The sequence below is a fragment of the Carassius carassius genome, chromosome 4, assembly GCF_963082965.1.
Source record: "Carassius carassius chromosome 4, fCarCar2.1, whole genome shotgun sequence".
NCBI classification, from domain to species: Eukaryota; Metazoa; Chordata; class Actinopteri; order Cypriniformes; family Cyprinidae; genus Carassius; species Carassius carassius.
In genome coordinates this window covers 41,620,205-41,636,645 of record NC_081758.1, presented here as the reverse complement: position 1 = coordinate 41,636,645, position 16,441 = coordinate 41,620,205, and the positions used below count along the sequence as shown (strand labels likewise).

The 16,441-nt window shown below is 33.1% G+C and overlaps 2 protein-coding genes and 1 long non-coding RNA gene across 3 annotated transcripts in view; all 3 read right to left on the bottom strand.

The window, feature by feature from the left end:
- Nucleotides 1–3,131: 3,131 nt before the first annotated feature.
- On the bottom strand, nucleotides 3,132–5,888 carry zgc:153704 (Lipocalin-like). Its single transcript, XM_059543796.1, has 6 exons — nucleotides 5,729–5,888; nucleotides 4,659–4,798; nucleotides 4,495–4,574; nucleotides 4,299–4,412; nucleotides 3,374–3,475; nucleotides 3,132–3,293 (listed from the first exon to the last, which is right to left on the bottom strand). Exons 1-6 carry the CDS (start codon nucleotides 5,822–5,824, stop codon nucleotides 3,280–3,282), a joined length of 546 nt encoding a protein of 181 aa, XP_059399779.1. The 5' UTR covers nucleotides 5,825–5,888; the 3' UTR covers nucleotides 3,132–3,279.
- The window catches only part of LOC132140058 (uncharacterized), a 46,773-nt gene continuing 33,463 nt past the window's right edge, over nucleotides 3,132–16,441 (bottom strand). Inside the window, exon 2 of the long non-coding RNA XR_009433706.1 lies at nucleotides 3,132–3,194. This is a non-coding gene — a long non-coding RNA (uncharacterized LOC132140058). The remainder of the gene's footprint in view (nucleotides 3,195–16,441) is intronic.
- Nucleotides 13,384–16,409, bottom strand: LOC132131716 (cystatin-B-like). The gene is made up of 3 exons (XM_059543808.1): nucleotides 16,278–16,409; nucleotides 14,509–14,610; nucleotides 13,384–13,796 (listed from the first exon to the last, which is right to left on the bottom strand). Exons 1-3 carry the CDS (start codon nucleotides 16,347–16,349, stop codon nucleotides 13,668–13,670), a joined length of 303 nt encoding a protein of 100 aa, XP_059399791.1. The 5' UTR covers nucleotides 16,350–16,409; the 3' UTR covers nucleotides 13,384–13,667.

The following is a 16,441-nucleotide window of genomic DNA, read 5'->3' as shown; positions in this document are numbered from 1 at the left end:
TTTGGAAGTCAATAAGAATGGAACATTCTTCAAAACATATTATTTTGTGTTCCACAGATGAATGAAAGTCAAAGTGGTTTGGAATTTACATTTTTGGGTGGACTATCCCTTTAAATAATAAGTAAATTATGACACTTCATTTTGGCTGGATTGTTCCTTTAACTTCAGATGTTTCAATGAATTTCATGTATCTTAACAGATGAAACTAACCCGTTGGCCTCTGGGATCAGGTGCATATTCCTGAAGCATTTTAGAGTATTGTGTTCAGTCTGTCATTGAGAAGCCAACATATCCTCTCTGAAATGCTTTATGAATATTGGACAATGTGATGGATTTTTCACTCAGTCTTGCACTTTACTAGAATGTCTGTCTGATTGATAGCTGTTTGAAAAACATGGACACCAGGAAATGTTTTTAATGTTCAGATTAACACGTTGGAAAGATACCAGGCTGTTTTCCTTTGGCTATTTTAAAGTATCCCTGGTGTTTTGAGTCTGTGAGACCAGATAACCCCTTTAGTCTGTGTAATATTAAGATAGATTTTAATCATGCAAACGTAATTTTTTCTTAAGTTGTAAGATGACCCTTAATGCATTTCACTTGGATGTTTGGGACCACAGAGATGGGAACTAAATAAATCTCATGTAAAGAGCATGCCTGGGTCAAATTTAACCCCAAAATCACAAGAAAAACATTTTATGCTAATTTAAATACAAATCATTTTATTTGTTTATTTAAAAAATTTGATTATTTTATTTATTTTTTATTTTACTTGTCACAGTGTTGTAAATAACCATCGTAAAAATAAATAAGAAATTATTGGAACTAAAAATAGCACCTGAAAAAAAATTTGGTGTGCAACAATTTTCACTCATAAAATTTCTCTAAAAGTAATTACAATGAAACACTGAAATAAATGTGAAATTTTTAATAAAGACTTGCATAGTATTTTCTTGCAAAACTTACTCCTTCTTAATCTTATTTATTGACAGTGTATTATCATCTTCATACGTCAGTGTTTCACATTTAATTCAATGTGTTACATGCTCACTCTTCATAAATATTTATTAAATTTAATAGCAATTTCTGGGTGAATGTCGTTTCTACACCAGTTTATTTTCAGTATATTCATTTTCATTACTGTAGTATAAAAATCTAATAAAAATATTCACTGCAATACAATGATTTGTATTTAAATTTTCACTAGTGTTAAAAAAAATACATTAATTATAATCAAAATATGTCAGTGTTGCGATGCAAAACTTAATGGTCTAAATAGGTTCAAAATAGAATTAATCATTTGTTTCTCTTTAGTTTTTGGGTTAAATTTGACGTGAGCATTTTTTTTTTTTTTTTTTTTGAGATTCAGCCATATGTACTCTTTATATTAGATACAGTATGCCAATCAAAAAAAAAATGTATGACCTCATTGAAGCCAATTTTATCCATCACGTGCAGAATGAGTTTTATTTGATTTAAAAATGACATCTACAAGGAGATTACAAGTGATCTTTATGTATGTATGTATGTTTATGGTTGGATGATTTTTCTGATTTCTACTCAAAGAAATGCATTAGATATGTTTGCCGTTGCCAATAACCTTTTCTCCTGGTGACTCTCTCGTCTTGCCGACTTCATAGTGATGGTCCTGTTTGGCTGCGTTCACGATGCAAATACACACTAATGCGCACTATTTGTCTTAACTAGGCTGGCATCCTTTACTAGAGACAAAAAGCTGGAATCGACAAGGTGAGTCATGTTGGAAATGCACTGTTTTGTGTTTGTATGTAACGTGAATCGGATCAAAGTCACTATTCCACTGATGGATGATGTCATATCCAGCTTTGCATGTGATTGGCCAGAGGTTTCCAGAGGAACTCGACCTGGAAGCACTGAAGCAGCCTCTCTTAGTGTCCGAACAGCTCCATTAGCAATGATTGGCAAAAACGATGCCATCGGTCAAGAAGGCCCTTCCACTCTCTTCCTGTGATCATTTTTATACCGCAGATATTTATTTGGTCACCGTTTGAACTTTGTTGTATAGTTAAATGTAAGTAGGAATCTATGGGACTATAACTTATTGTTTTGTACACAGATCTGTAAAGAGAGAGTGTAGATGTAAACACTTCGGAAAGAGGAGTTTGTGTTGTCATGGATGTATCTTCACATTTGTTTATAAAATGAAAAAAAAAACAGGAAATAAAAGGCAAGGTATTTTCCTGCATCCTCTGTTCTTTGTAGAAACCGTTGTCTCAAGTGCACAACATTTAAGAGATCTTTTTATGTGTAATATAGTGAATGCTTCCATTTGCATTTATTCATGTGGTAGATGCTTTCGTCTAAAGCGATTTACTGTGATTTACTTCAAGATATACGATTTATCAGTAAATTCATCAGATTTATTATCTTATATGCAGTATCAGTCAAGTACTTCGGACACACATGACTTGTTTCTCAAAAATGTAGTGTATTTACAGTTTTATTAGTTTTCATTTTTTTCTGTTTTGATTTGAAAGGTTTTAGTCATTTTGTGTTTTTGTCAGTAGTTGTTTGTGTCTATATAAATGCGTCTATACAGTTTCTATACATTTTTAGTTATTTTAGTACATGGTAAACTAAAATGAGAAATTTTGCCTTGGCAACTAGGTGAAATTGTATTTTTTTTTTCATAATTTTTTTATAAGTTTGTTGCTTTAGTTTTAAGTTCAGTTTGTAATTTTGTTTTAATTTTAGTTAACTACAATAACTACAGTTTTTAACCATAGTTTTAAAATATAAAAAAATACAAATCATTCATTTTTTTTTTTACTATACGTTTCATTTTTAGTTGTTTTAGATAAAGCCTTGGCAGCTATCTGAATTGTTTTTATAGTTACATATAACATCCTTAACACATGCTTTAAACTCATTTTATGGAGACCTACATTTTTAAATTTTATGTTTTTTTTTACTTTTGCAACTTTTCACTTCTTCAATAATCTTCCGGATGTCTTTAAAAAGAATCCAAATGCTTCAAAGCATTCAATGTTTAGATAAATTTAAGTAAGTAATCTCATTTTCAGATCTATGCTCACAAAGTGAGACGTTTAACAGGTTAAACACATAAAATCACAACACAAATGCCTCATAACAGATTCACAAACGATTTTATTGGTCCAGTCTTGTGAAGAAATAAGAAGAAACGATGAAGAGAACTTCTAAGAAGGTAAAAGCACTGATAGTGAGAGAGTGAAACACAAATGATTCACTACAGTCATAATAAATCAGTCAGGATTCACATCAAGGGCACTCGTCTAGAGAGAAAAGATGTTCACGTCAGGTCTGAATACATTTAAATTCAGTGTTTAAACGAGTGTTTTTAACAGCGTCTTACCATTTTTAGGCAGGATGGCGATGTTCTCAGACAGAATGCCTTGCTCCAGAGAAACCTCAGTGAACTTGTCCAGGACGTCCTGGCTCAGGTCTGGGGTTCGGCCTGCGATGACAGCACACACACAAATGTCATGAGAAAACAATTCAGAATTAATGCAAACATTAGTAAATAATTTCATTATCTGAGATGATGCTTTTTTTTTTCAGAGTCCGAGGGATGTTAGATTTAAGCTCATAAGAAACGGCTTCACAATCTGTTTTACTTTAAGTGTGAAATGTAGAAATGTGAAGTACTTCACTTTACCCATCAAGAACTGATTGGACTGTAGAAAACTGGGTGTTTTAAGTTTAATAAGGGGACTGGAAGGAAACATTAACACTTGAGAGAGATTCAATCAGCTGAAAATGCAACATTTCCAACACGGTTCATTTGTTAATATCAGTTAAATACAATACAAAGTTTTAAAGCATTTATTAATCTTAGCGAATGTTAATTACAACATTTACTAACACATTCAAAAGTTGTATGAACTGACTGAAACTGACCTGAGCTATGATACAGCAAGAAAATATTAAATGACTGGCATAAATATGTTTAAAATATAAGCTTGATACTGTATATGTTTAAACAGTGAAGCTCAATTAAATATATATTCATAAATATATTTAGTTTTAACCCTCACATACAAAAAATGTAAAATGCATTTCACGGGCAAGAAATATAATAGTGTTTATATAAAATATAATAATATAAATTGATATATACACAAATATATTAAATATATATTTTGTTTAACATCATTGTTTACAACATATTTAGGCCAGATTTCGTTTTTTGCATCTATATGGCATCTAACCTGTATATAGTTGGCTTTAGTGAAAATGCTTCTGTTAAAAATGAAAATGCTACTTCTGAAAGTTGATACCGTAGAGTTTGTTGAGAAGCGTGGTGGAGTCTGCTTTGGTCTTGATGGTGTGGATCAAAGCATATTCATCATACTTCACATCAACAACACGCATGTCATTGTCAGTCTCCCAGTCTGAGGAAACACATCATTTCTCAATTTATTCCTGTATAAATCACTACTGTATTTCATGTCTAGATGAACGTTTCTTCCTTACCTTGACTGCGGAAGCTGAATTTCCCTGGAATATCCGTCTTTTGAGCCAGATGGTTCATCTTCCAGCACGAGCCATCAGGACTGGAAAGACAGGATGGAAAACCATGAAACATGAGAGGACTTTATTAATAGTTTCTTCCTTTGTTAGTGATCAGATTCTCTTACTTGAGACTGGAATATGCCATCTCCAGATCTCCTTCATCACTGGGTGTCATCATGGCGATGCCCATCTTCATGTTCGCTTTGCGGGTGACAAACCACTCGGCATTTGTGGCAAAACCAATCAGGTACCATTTCCCAGCCACCTGTGTGAAAGATACGCATCAACATTTGGTAGCTGCCATGAAACTAAGCACCCAAAACATACACTGTCAAAAAAATAAATAATTAATTATATATATATATATATATATATATAGAAACATTTTTTTTTTGACAGTGTATGTTTTGGGTGCTTAGTTTCATGGCAGCTACCAAACGTTTACCAAACATTTATATATATATATATATATATATATATATATATATATATATATATATTAGATACAAAAAATACAGTTCAAAGTTCTATCATTTTTGTCTATTTATAAATTAGACATTTAACGTTTGATACAAGTTATGCAATAAAAACATATGCATACAAATTAAATATTTATATTTTATTTCTTTATTTCTTTCCTAACTGAGTAGCTGCTGTAAAATTAAAGTTAAAAGTGCAATTGGTTTTTAATGATATAAAATTGTATAAATAATATAAAAAGGCATGCAATTTTTTATTTATGTATTTTTGCATGAAATAATTGGTCACTTGTATCTAATGCAATTTTAACTACATTTCTAACTACATTTGAACTACTGAAATAAATGAATTACTGAAAATATAGCTCTAATGTTTGATACAAGATTTGTACTTAATTTAAACTCTCTCTACATAATTTACATTATATGTCATGACTGCTACTTAAGTATTTCATGAAAACCACAACATAACTATTAATGTATGCATGAAATAACTAAGTAGCAGTCATGACACTAAAGTACCTCAAATCTACACTTTCTGTAGAAACTAAAACTTAGAAGTTAAAAAAGTATATAGAACATTTTGACTACAGAACCATCATTTTGATCCTTTCTAAATTCTAAACGTAATGTTGGATACAGGTTATGTAATCTAAACATGCAAAATGCAAAAAATATATAAAAATAAAAATAGAATCAGTGTTATGCATTCTTACCCCCTTGACATCGAAGTCAGCTTGTGGCGTGACTTCAGAACTAACGGCAAGGGCACAGAGCAAAACTCCCAGCAATCCCAGCAGGGTGGTTGCCATGGCTACTGCAGAGCTCAGTCTGGAGTGTGTGGGAATTCGGGGATCAAGAGCTGATTTTTGAGTGCAGAGTCATGCTGCAGGACCTTATATAGCGCCGAACTCCATTACATAAACACACGCCCCCTACACACACACACACACACACACACACACACACAATGTAATGGTTTTTATACTGTACAAACTGTATATTCTATGGCCCTACACCAACCCTACACCTAACCCTAACCCTCACAGGAAACTTTGTGCATTTTTACTTTCTCAAAAAAACTCATTCTGTATGATTTATAAGCGTTTTGAAAAATGGGGACATGGGTTATGTCCTCATAAGTCACCCTCTCCTTGTAATACCTGTGTCATACCCATGTCATTATACAGAGTTGTGTCCTGATATGTCACAGAAACAAGAGCACACACACACACACACACACACACACACACACACACACACACACACACACACACACACACACAGGTATAATGTTTGTTTTAGGGCCCCTTTCATTTAACTACTTTGTTATACAACAGTTGGCAAAGAGGTTTGTGAGGGGGTGTATTTCCTCCTTAACCAGAGGCTACAAGTACACACACACACACACACACACTCACCCTAAAAACTCATGTCAAGACAGGATCAGCTTATTTGGGTCAAAGGGGTTACACACACATAGTGGGGTCCAAAAGTTACAGATCACTATTGAAAATTTCACACGTTGTCACATTTTGAACAAAATACATATTTCACACATGAACAAAACCTCCAGCATTGTTTGAGAAGCAAGAAAAGCATCTTTGGATCCAGTGGATGAACATCTGACCATCTGTACAGAGAGTCACATGATCAACAACAATCATTTACTTCAGCTTGATTTGATTCTAATTTAAACTAATTAAAAACTTACTTATCATTCAAAAACAAATCTGAAACTTTATTTCCTGGTTTCATTGTAAAGAAAATCTAATAATATATATATATACATATATATATATATATATATATATATATATATATATGTATATATATATATATATATATATATATATATATATATATATATATATATATATATATATATATATATATACAATAAAATAAAATAATACATTTTTAATAAAAAAAAAAAAAAATCATTGTCACCATTTTCAATGGTCACAATCTTTTGGACCCCATCGTATGTTGTCTATAATATGACAATTTTTGATGTTACATTACAACATCAGAGGTATCAGTAAAAAATATTTTTTACTGTTTTTACATTTCACATATTTTGTCTTTGTTGTCACTTTTGATCAATGTAATGCATCTTTGCTGATTAAAAGTATTGATTAATAAAAATAAAAAACATTAAAACAATGATCCCAAACCTTAGATTTTTTTGTGTCATAATATGTAGGCCTATTTGTGTGTGTGTGTAGTTTGTGTACATGTCTTTAAATGTGTTCCATCTGTGGTTAAAGGTTGGAAAAGAGCCAAAAATAATTAGCAGAAAAAACATCACAGCAAACAGACAAACAGCGTGATAAAGCACAAAGAGCTGCTGTATCTGTCTCTCTGGCTCATGTTCAGGGCCGTTCTGGAAGCTGGAACAGCGAAATGAACATGTCAGCATTTCATATTGAAAACACAACGTTTACAGTGAAAACCCTGCAGTCACACACACACACACACACACACTCTCTATATCAGCTGCAATCACATTCGGACTGTAAGACTCGTTGTTTTTGCTCTCCGGTTTTAGATTTGTGCAGTAATCATGAAGTTAATAGTGCAATTATAGTGAGCTTTAAATGAGTGGTATTTTCATCCGTACACATGAAAAATCACAGCAGGAAATGTTTTTAGTTTGACCCCATATAAAGCTACCCAAGGAATGTGCTCTTTACAGTTGTTTCCTGTTGTAGATGTGAGATACGCCTATACATTTAGCCTATAAGAGCCCCAAACGCCTGCAAACAGTCACGCCATTTTCTAAAAAACTGCTTTTTTTCAGAACAAAACAGTGTGTGTCTCTGTCTAACATATACTGACACATTTATGATTCAGGTAAAGCAGGTATTTATGAATGTTTTTGCAGGTGTAAACTCGCCGTCTGAGCTGATAACCTGATTCACAGATACCTGAGAGGTTTCAGCTAGAAACACAGAGCTCTATTTAATCTACACTCTCAAAAAAAAGGTACAAAAGTTGTCACTGGGGCGGTAGCTTTTCAAAATGCATGACTTTTATACATAAAGAGTCCAGGTTGGTACCTTAAAGTACCATATTAGTACCTAAAGTGTACATCTTAGTACTTAAAAAAAAAAGTACAAAAATTTTCGTTTTGAAAAGAGACCGCCCCAGTGAAAGCTTTTGTACCTTTTTTCTGAGAGTGTATGATCAGATTTACATGCTTATATTTTAATTAAAGGCAAGATATTGATTCACTAATTGAACTACTAAAAATAGTAATAAGAAAAGTAAAATATGGAATAAAAAATAATAAAATAAAAATGCTTTTCTCTAACACGTTTCTCTACAAAGAATATTTTTAAAAAGGGATTTAGTGCCTTGCAAAAAATAAGATTGCAAGAAAAAAGTCATGATATTTTGAGAAATTCTGAGAATAAAGTTGTAGCATTGTGAGATTAAAATCTTAATATTTAAAGTCAAAATTACTTTATTCTCAAAATATTATGACTTTTAATCTTGCAGTGCTACAACATTATTCTCAAATAACAAATTTAATCTCTTATTGCTGTAAGACCTTATTCTAGTACTGATACTACTTTATTCTCATAGTTTTTACTTTATTCTCAAAATATCATGTCTTTAATCTCAGTGCTATGACTTTGTTCTCAGATTATTACAAATATTATCTCGTTCAAGACTTTATTCTCGTAATTTTGACTTTATTATTAAAATATTAAGATCAAGGTCAATCACACAATGCTATAACTTTGGTCATTTTTACTCTATTCTCCAATTATTACAAGTTTAATTGTGTATTAAAATATTCTCGTATTGCTATGACTTTTTTTATTCCCGTAATTTTGATGCTATTACCTAAATATTTTGACTTCAGTCTCAAAATGCTACAATTTTCTTCTTGTAATTTTGACTTTGTTCTCAAACTATTACAAGTTTAATATCATATATTAGACTTTATACTTGTTGTATATTGCCACAACTATATTCTCGCAATCATCGATTATTATTATTATTTCTACACAGCACTAAAACGCTGTGATATATGGGGACTACAGAGGCTCTGTTGTTATGATCAACCAAACCTCATCTAGTTGTCCAGCCAATACTAAAAAGGTTAATTTCCACTTGAGTGAACTATAGTCTTTATAAGTCAGATTACTAAAGGGAAGGCCAGACAAAAGCGTTAGTAGGAAGTTTACACGAGACTGGCCTCTGACTGCCTGCATGTACATATATCACAGTCCAGACACACAATAAAAGCCACAGCGCTCACTTCCCACAACCTTGAGACCTTTACAGTGGCACAAGTACGTTTGCTAGTGTCTCGAACATTTAGAGAAACAACAACATACCCGATGTGTTCCAGATTCATAAAAATTTTTTTATTTTTAGTGCAATGTGTTACATATTTCCTGTATAACACGTCATAATCATAAAAATAAAACACTGAGGTGATAACATAAGTTTTCTGACAACAGTTCAACATTTTCAAAGCAGACTGAAGAACAAGAGCAACTCCTGATCTAACAGACTGAAGAACGACATCTACTGGTCAAATACACTGGGCTTGTGACGTCATGTCTATGCAACATAATCAACATGAGATTAAATATAGTCAAAGTGACAGACAGATTCAGCACGAAGAGTTATGAGCTCAGTTTTCATAAAGGGGTCATTCAGGACTTATTGAACCCTATGCAACTTCTAAATGATTTGAGTTATTGGTATAAAATGGTGTAGCAGACTTTCACAGATGTGCTTTAGTCATTCATTTGTTTACACTGTACAAATTAAAGAATGGGGAAAAAAACTAAAGTTATTCACTCGCTTACGAGGATATCAACGTGGTGTTCATTTAAATAGTCTTTTAAGAATTTATTGTCATATTACAAACAGGATGAATGTTTTCCAGTGATACAAACCAGCTACCAGCTCAAAACACCACAGAATCAGTGCAATCCACTGATACTCCCTGCTGCTTGTGCTCGTGTTTTCCTTCCAAAATGACATCACTTCCTGGATGATGATGTCATCCGGTATTTTCTCCCACAAATTTGAACCTGATGTAAATATCCTTATGCAAAGATTTTAAAAGTATTCATAAGGTGAGACTTTTACAAAAGTCATATTTTCTTAGTTTAGGTCTATAGTAAAGCAAGCTCGCAGGGGAAGTGTCACATGACAATCCCAAATATGTTGCTAGAGTATTAATCAGATTATAGTATTAATCTGGCCCAGACTGGGACACAATTTAAGGCCGGGAAATCTCACACTCATCCAGGCCATCCTATACACAGGGGTCTCCAAACTTGTGTCCTGTAGAGTTTAGCTCCATCTTGGCTCAACACACCTGCCTGGAGGTTTCTAGTAAGATCTTGATTAGCTGGTTAAGGTGTGTTTAACTGCGGTCAGAGCTACACTCACGACTGAGTTTGGACACTACTGCTATACGACCACAACAAATTTGGAAACCACTATTATCCTATTATCTGTGCTTGGCCATCACATAAATAATAATTTTAAAGAGTCTAAATCCTTAGGCTCTGTCTGTGCAACATAATTAAAGGTTCTCTCTTGAATGGCACATTCACTTCCCTTTTTCGTTTCTTCATTTTCCTTGAGATCTTGTTTTCTCACTTCTTGTTTGTGTGTGTACTTTTTTTTTTTTTTTACCTACCTGTCACTTTTTACCAGTGTGTCTACTGTCATGGGAACTGCACCTTGTTGCAAAACAACCACCTCATTGTAATTTCAGAGTTTACACGCTCTTTCAAGCCGCATACAGCGGTGTTGTGCATTTTGCAGTTGATACTAAAAGTATTCTTAATATGCATTTAAAAATCTGAATAATTTGTAATATATAATTGTATTTAGAAGTGCCCACAATAACAATATAGTGCATATTCATTACCGTGATATATTGCATTACCGAATACGCCACATGTCTACTCCTTACAGTACATTGACTGAACTGCTAAAAGAGAACCGATGATGGGATGTGCATTAGAGTTTGTTAAGGGGTGTAAAATTTCGGTAGCACTTTATTTTATAGTCCTGTTCCTCATGTACATACTATGTACTTATTATAGTAATTACAATAACTATGTAATAACTAGGTACTAACCCTGAACCTACCCCTAAACCTAACTCTACCCCATGTAGTTACCTTGTGTTACCAGAACTTTCTTAGATAAATACACTGTAAGTACACTATAAGTACATGTTAGTACACGTACTGTAAAATAAAGTGAAACCAAAATTTCTGTCACATGCTTGAGGTATTTAGCCAATCACAACACACTGGATAGCTGGCCAATCAGAGCCCACCTTGCATTTTCAGAACATGAAAAAAATTAAAACTAGATCTTAATAAAAACTACACAGACATAAACAAAACTGTTAAAAATGAAGCATACAACGAAAAACACAAAATTATTATAACTTGAACTAGATTTAAAGTGAAAGCAGAAAATATAAAAATAAACTAATTCAAAATATTAACAAAAACTAAATTAGTATATATACAAACACACACACTCACACACACATATATAATTCATACAAGAGTATATATGTATTTTTACTAAAATAAAAGAGGTTTTCACAGATATAGATGTGGTGTAGTGTGGCGTGTGACTAAATACAGTGAAGTAATGCTTGGCGTGTGATAAATCATGCTTCTGTTAGACACATGGCATCTCCTGTAATACTGTTCCTGTATATGATTAATACGCATTTTATAGAATGCAAAGTCTTGTCATGCAATGTTCTCACTCACAATTAAACTATAATGCAAATGATGTCATGCAGAGATGTTGAGCATGTTTATAAATATTCAGCTGATATTTCAGGAGAACATTGATGTGATATAGAGACTGTAAAAAGGGCATGCTCTTGTACTCAGCTACAAACTATTATTACAAATTTGTGTTCTCCAATATAATTTATACAAATATTTTGAATGTGATAACTATTTGAGACCAATATTCCATCTTATATTTCAAGAAAAGATCTGTCTGTTTGCTGTAGAGACTCAAACAAAGATCAGTTAGATGTATGATTTTCTGTTTTCCTAGACTGATAAATTTGTGTCAGGTCATCTTGAGACCACTGCAATCAAAAGTTAAAAGCATTTTATATTCCAAATCGCATGTAACACAATATACAGATGAGAAACAGGATTTGTGGTTTTGTGGGGAAAAGTGACATATGACTTACACAAAACCTCCTCAAACCTGTCTGAAACGGTCCTGTGTTTTTCCATTCTGTTCTCTTTAGCTGCTGTCTACTGTAAGCAGGCAAACATCACAGGACTTTTGTTTGTCAGGTGTATATAGTACCAGTCTAACATCTGAACACATTTCAGATTCCTCTTTCTTTACTAGGACTATTGGTGTGAAATAACACAAACTATGGCAATATTGTAGTCAACAGCAACAAAAAAAAAAGTTAAATCAAAACATACATTATTAACTTAAAATAAAATTAAAACCATAAAAATTGTTAACTGGTAATAAAACACAAAACTTGTTTTTTATTTAAACTAGTAATTTCTTGTTTAATTTAGTAAAAATAAATAAATAAATAAATAAATAATATATATATATATATATATATATATATAATAAAAAAGGAAATATTTAGACATATTAACCTCCCAAAAACTACTAGAATTCTAGAATTGCTAAAAACTGAAAAATAACTTAAAAAAATATATAAAAATAAAAACTAATTATTAAAAGAGACTAATTCAAATTCATTTTAAAACTAATTATATTAACAAAAACTACACTCTTAAAAGTAAAGGTGCTTCAAAAGGTTCTTCACAGTGATGCCATAGAAAAAACATTTTTGGACCATATCTTTTTTTTACCTTTTAATAATCTGAAGAACCCTTCTTTCGCCACAAAGAACCTTTTGTGAAACAGAAAGGTTCTTCAGGTGTTAAAAAAGGATCTTCTATGGCATCGTGAAGCACTTTTATTTTTAAGAGTGTAGCATTTCTGGTTTTAAATCAGTGGCAGCATATGTTGAAGAAATTGTTGTTGTTATTAGTGTAAGTATTTTTATTATTACCTGTAATAAAGAAAGAAAATATACTTACATGGGTCTTGATTGAGCTGAAGGTGTTTATTTCTTTCTTTCTTTTTCCGGCCCATTCAAACTGAAATGCTTAAGATTCATCTTTATGTTGAGTGTATTAAAGTGCATTTTACATTTGGAGAATAAAAACATGAAGGAAGTCATCACCCTTCTTCTTAATTTCTCTCGACCGACTTCATTATTGTAGGAGTGTATGCTGATGAAGCACTGCAACATTATTTTACCATTATCACTATATTCTGTTAACAGGTGTAAATAAAACAAAGACTTGCCATTTGAAATTTATTTCCCTTCAGGTTAGAAGAAGCATAATCTTTCATAAAACATTTGGAATGATGATTCAAATCGGTCTGCAATAATTTCACCACAATACAGTGTTTGTGAAAGTAAACAAAGATGTGTTTGTAATAAAACTCTTCTGCATACAGTAGGCACTGGACTGGAGATTATTTAATGGTATAAAAGCTTTTATATCTGCATTAGTTGATTATATCCCATATATCAGCCTATTCTGTATACAGTATGGCATTTTATCATCTCTGTGTCTATGTATTAGAAGTATGCAATAGGATCATGTTGAGATTTTGACGTCTGGATCCCGTGCAGCTGGAATTTTTCTCCAGCGTGAGGAAGCGGCTTATGAACCTTCAGATGCACAAATTCATCGCTTCCAACATTTACCTGAAGAGAGAGATGCGAAGCATGAAAAAACATTTTTTTTTACACACGCTTTGAACTTTTAGAAAGCAGATGTTGACGGCAATATGCAAGCTGTAACATGGCAGTTCAAACAGCTGATAAAAAACATCACAATCCAGTCCATCAGTTCCTGTCTTGAGAAGCCAAAAGCTGCATGTTTGTAAGAAACAAATCCATCAAGACGTTTTAAACTTTAATTTCCAGCTAAAATATGAGTCCACTACTCATAATACTTCTGTCTCCAGTGGAAAAGTCTGAATCAGGAGAGAAATAAGCACCGTTGAAACACTTCTAAATAAATATATGGGATTTTCATGATAGAGGACAACAGGAAATTGACTTTTTCATTTCTTTTATGGACTGTATTTTGGCCAGAAGCAATGGTTTGAAGTGAAAAACCCCTTAATGATGGATTTGTTTCTTACAAACACACAACATTTGGCTTCTCAAGTCATTAACTGATGGACTGGAGTAGTTTGGATTATTGTGATGTTTTTATCAGCTGTTTGGACTCTCATTCTGACGGCACCCATTTACTGCAGAGCATCCATTGATGAGACACTGATGCAATGCTACATTTCTCCAAACCTGATGAAGAAACAAACTCATCCTAATCTTGGCCTGAGGGTGAGTAATAAATGTTTTAAACGTATTTGCCTTAAGATAAGATCATATCCTGGTCTTCAGAGTTTACCTTGATGAAGTAGTTGGTTCCAGCCACAACCTGTACGGTAAAAGATTTGGCAATGAAAATGGCAAACTTCTTCCCTGCCTTCTCTTCTGCATGATGTTTGACCTGAATCAAAAGACAGATTTCAGAATTAATGCAAACATGTTTTTGCATGTTTTGACCTCGACTGAAAAAGCCGGTTTTGCAGGAAGTATGCGATTTTTCAAGTTTGATGACTTACTACGACACACACATGAATGCTTCCTCAACATCACGTGAAGATGGGCTATTCCTCCTTTATTTCTACATCAGTTAAACAGGTAAAAGTGTGCCATTTGCTTTGGGAAGCTGTTGCTGTGAACCCATGCGGTCAAACAAACTCCCCATGCAACTGAAACTGTTAGACTTCAAACACAAAACCAATCCCTCAGCGAGAGATAGCAGGAACATTAGGAGCGGCCAAATCTACAGTTTGGTGCATTCTGAGAAAAGAAGATCTCAGTGGTGAGCTCAGAAACATAAAAAGGCCTGGACGTCATGGAGGACAACAGTTATGGATGATCGGAGGATCCTCTCCATGGTAAAGAAACATGCTTTCACAACGTCCAGCCAAGTGAAGAACACTCTTTAGGGGGAAGGCATGTCATTGTTAAGGAGAAGACTTCACGAGAGCAAATACAGAGGCTTGACCACAAGGTGCAACCATTCATAATCTTCAAGAAAACGAAGGTCAGATTAGACTTCAGCCAAAAGACATCTAAAAAAAAGCCAGACCACTTCTGGAAAAGCATTCTTTGGATTAATATCAACCTGTTTCAGAATGATAGGAAGAATAAACGCATGGAGAAGTCTAGGGACAGCTCATACTACATCATCTGTGATGGCATGGGCATACATGGCTTCCGGTGGCACTAAAAATGTCCAAATATTATATAGATCGACCTAACTGTATAAAGTAATACACTTGGCACCCTATTTAAAGATTATGCAAAATTAAACAATATAATTGGCTCTTTAAAGACCATATTCAATTCTTTCATAATACAGTATGTCAGACAATTTAAATCAATTTAAGGATACAAGTGAATAGAATTGAAAAAAAAATTCAAATAAAAATAAAACAAGTCAAAAGAATAGAAAAATAATAGAGAATGCTAGTGTTAGAAGCTCTTTTTTATTTATTTATTTTTAAAAAAGGACAAGAAATAAGAATAGAAATAGAATAGAGAGTAGTAGTGTTAGAGGGTCTTTTTTATAAATAAAATAAAACGTCAAAATAATAGAAAGATAATACAGAATGCTAGTGTTAAATGCTCTTTTTTATAAATAAAATAAAAAGTCAGAAGAATAGAAAAATAATACAGAATGTTAGTGTTAGAAGCTTTTTGTTTTTAAAGAAAACAAGCAAGGATAGAAAAGAATAGAGAATTCTAGAATGCTCGAGGGTCATTTTTTTATCCTAAATAAAAAGAAAGCAAAAAGATAGAATAGAGAGTTAGAGTTAGAGATCACATGAAGTTGGAAGAGATGTGTTTTAGTCGTTTCTTGAAGAAGGGATTGAGTTGTGCAGCTCATTCCACCAGTAGGTAACATTTAATGTGAAAGTCAGTGAAAGTGATTTTGTGCCTCTTTGGGATGCCACTATAATGCAACGTTCACTTGCAGGGCTAACTAATAAATAATGATCACAGCTTATAATAACTAATAAATGCACAAACTAATAAATACACATCACTTGCATTCCTACATCAGCTGACTTACAGCATCAAAACACACAGAGGCTCTAGTCTCACCTCATCGCAGATCTTCTGCACCTCAGCAGTGGCTTGCTTCACCACGGATGCACCTCCAACCAGTGTCGCCATTACTTTAATGTTTCGCTGATCGGTGTCGAGATGTAGAAAAACTGTTCTTGACAGTCCAGTTTGACACCACTATGAGCCATCGGCGGAATGTA

Excerpts from the sequence above, each read along its gene's own strand:
- zgc:153704 (XM_059543796.1), bottom strand. The coding sequence starts at position 5,824 with ATGGCAACCACCCTGCTGGGATTGCTGGGAGTTTTGCTCTGTGCCCTT. Across the intron at positions 4,575-4,658 it reads ATGGCATATTCCAGTCTCAA|TCCTGATGGCTCGTGCTGGA; the intron begins GTAAGAGAATCT and ends CTGTCTTTCCAG. Across the intron at positions 3,476-4,298 it reads GCTTCTCAACAAACTCTACG|GCCGAACCCCAGACCTGAGC; the intron begins GTATCAACTTTC and ends CTGTCATCGCAG.
- LOC132131716 (XM_059543808.1), bottom strand. The coding sequence starts at position 16,349 with ATGGCGACACTGGTTGGAGGTGCATCCGTGGTGAAGCAAGCCACTGCT. Across the intron at positions 14,611-16,277 it reads TGCAGAAGATCTGCGATGAG|GTCAAACATCATGCAGAAGA; the intron begins GTGAGACTAGAG and ends CTTTTGATTCAG. Across the intron at positions 13,797-14,508 it reads GAACCAACTACTTCATCAAG|GTAAATGTTGGAAGCGATGA; the intron begins GTAAACTCTGAA and ends CTCTCTCTTCAG.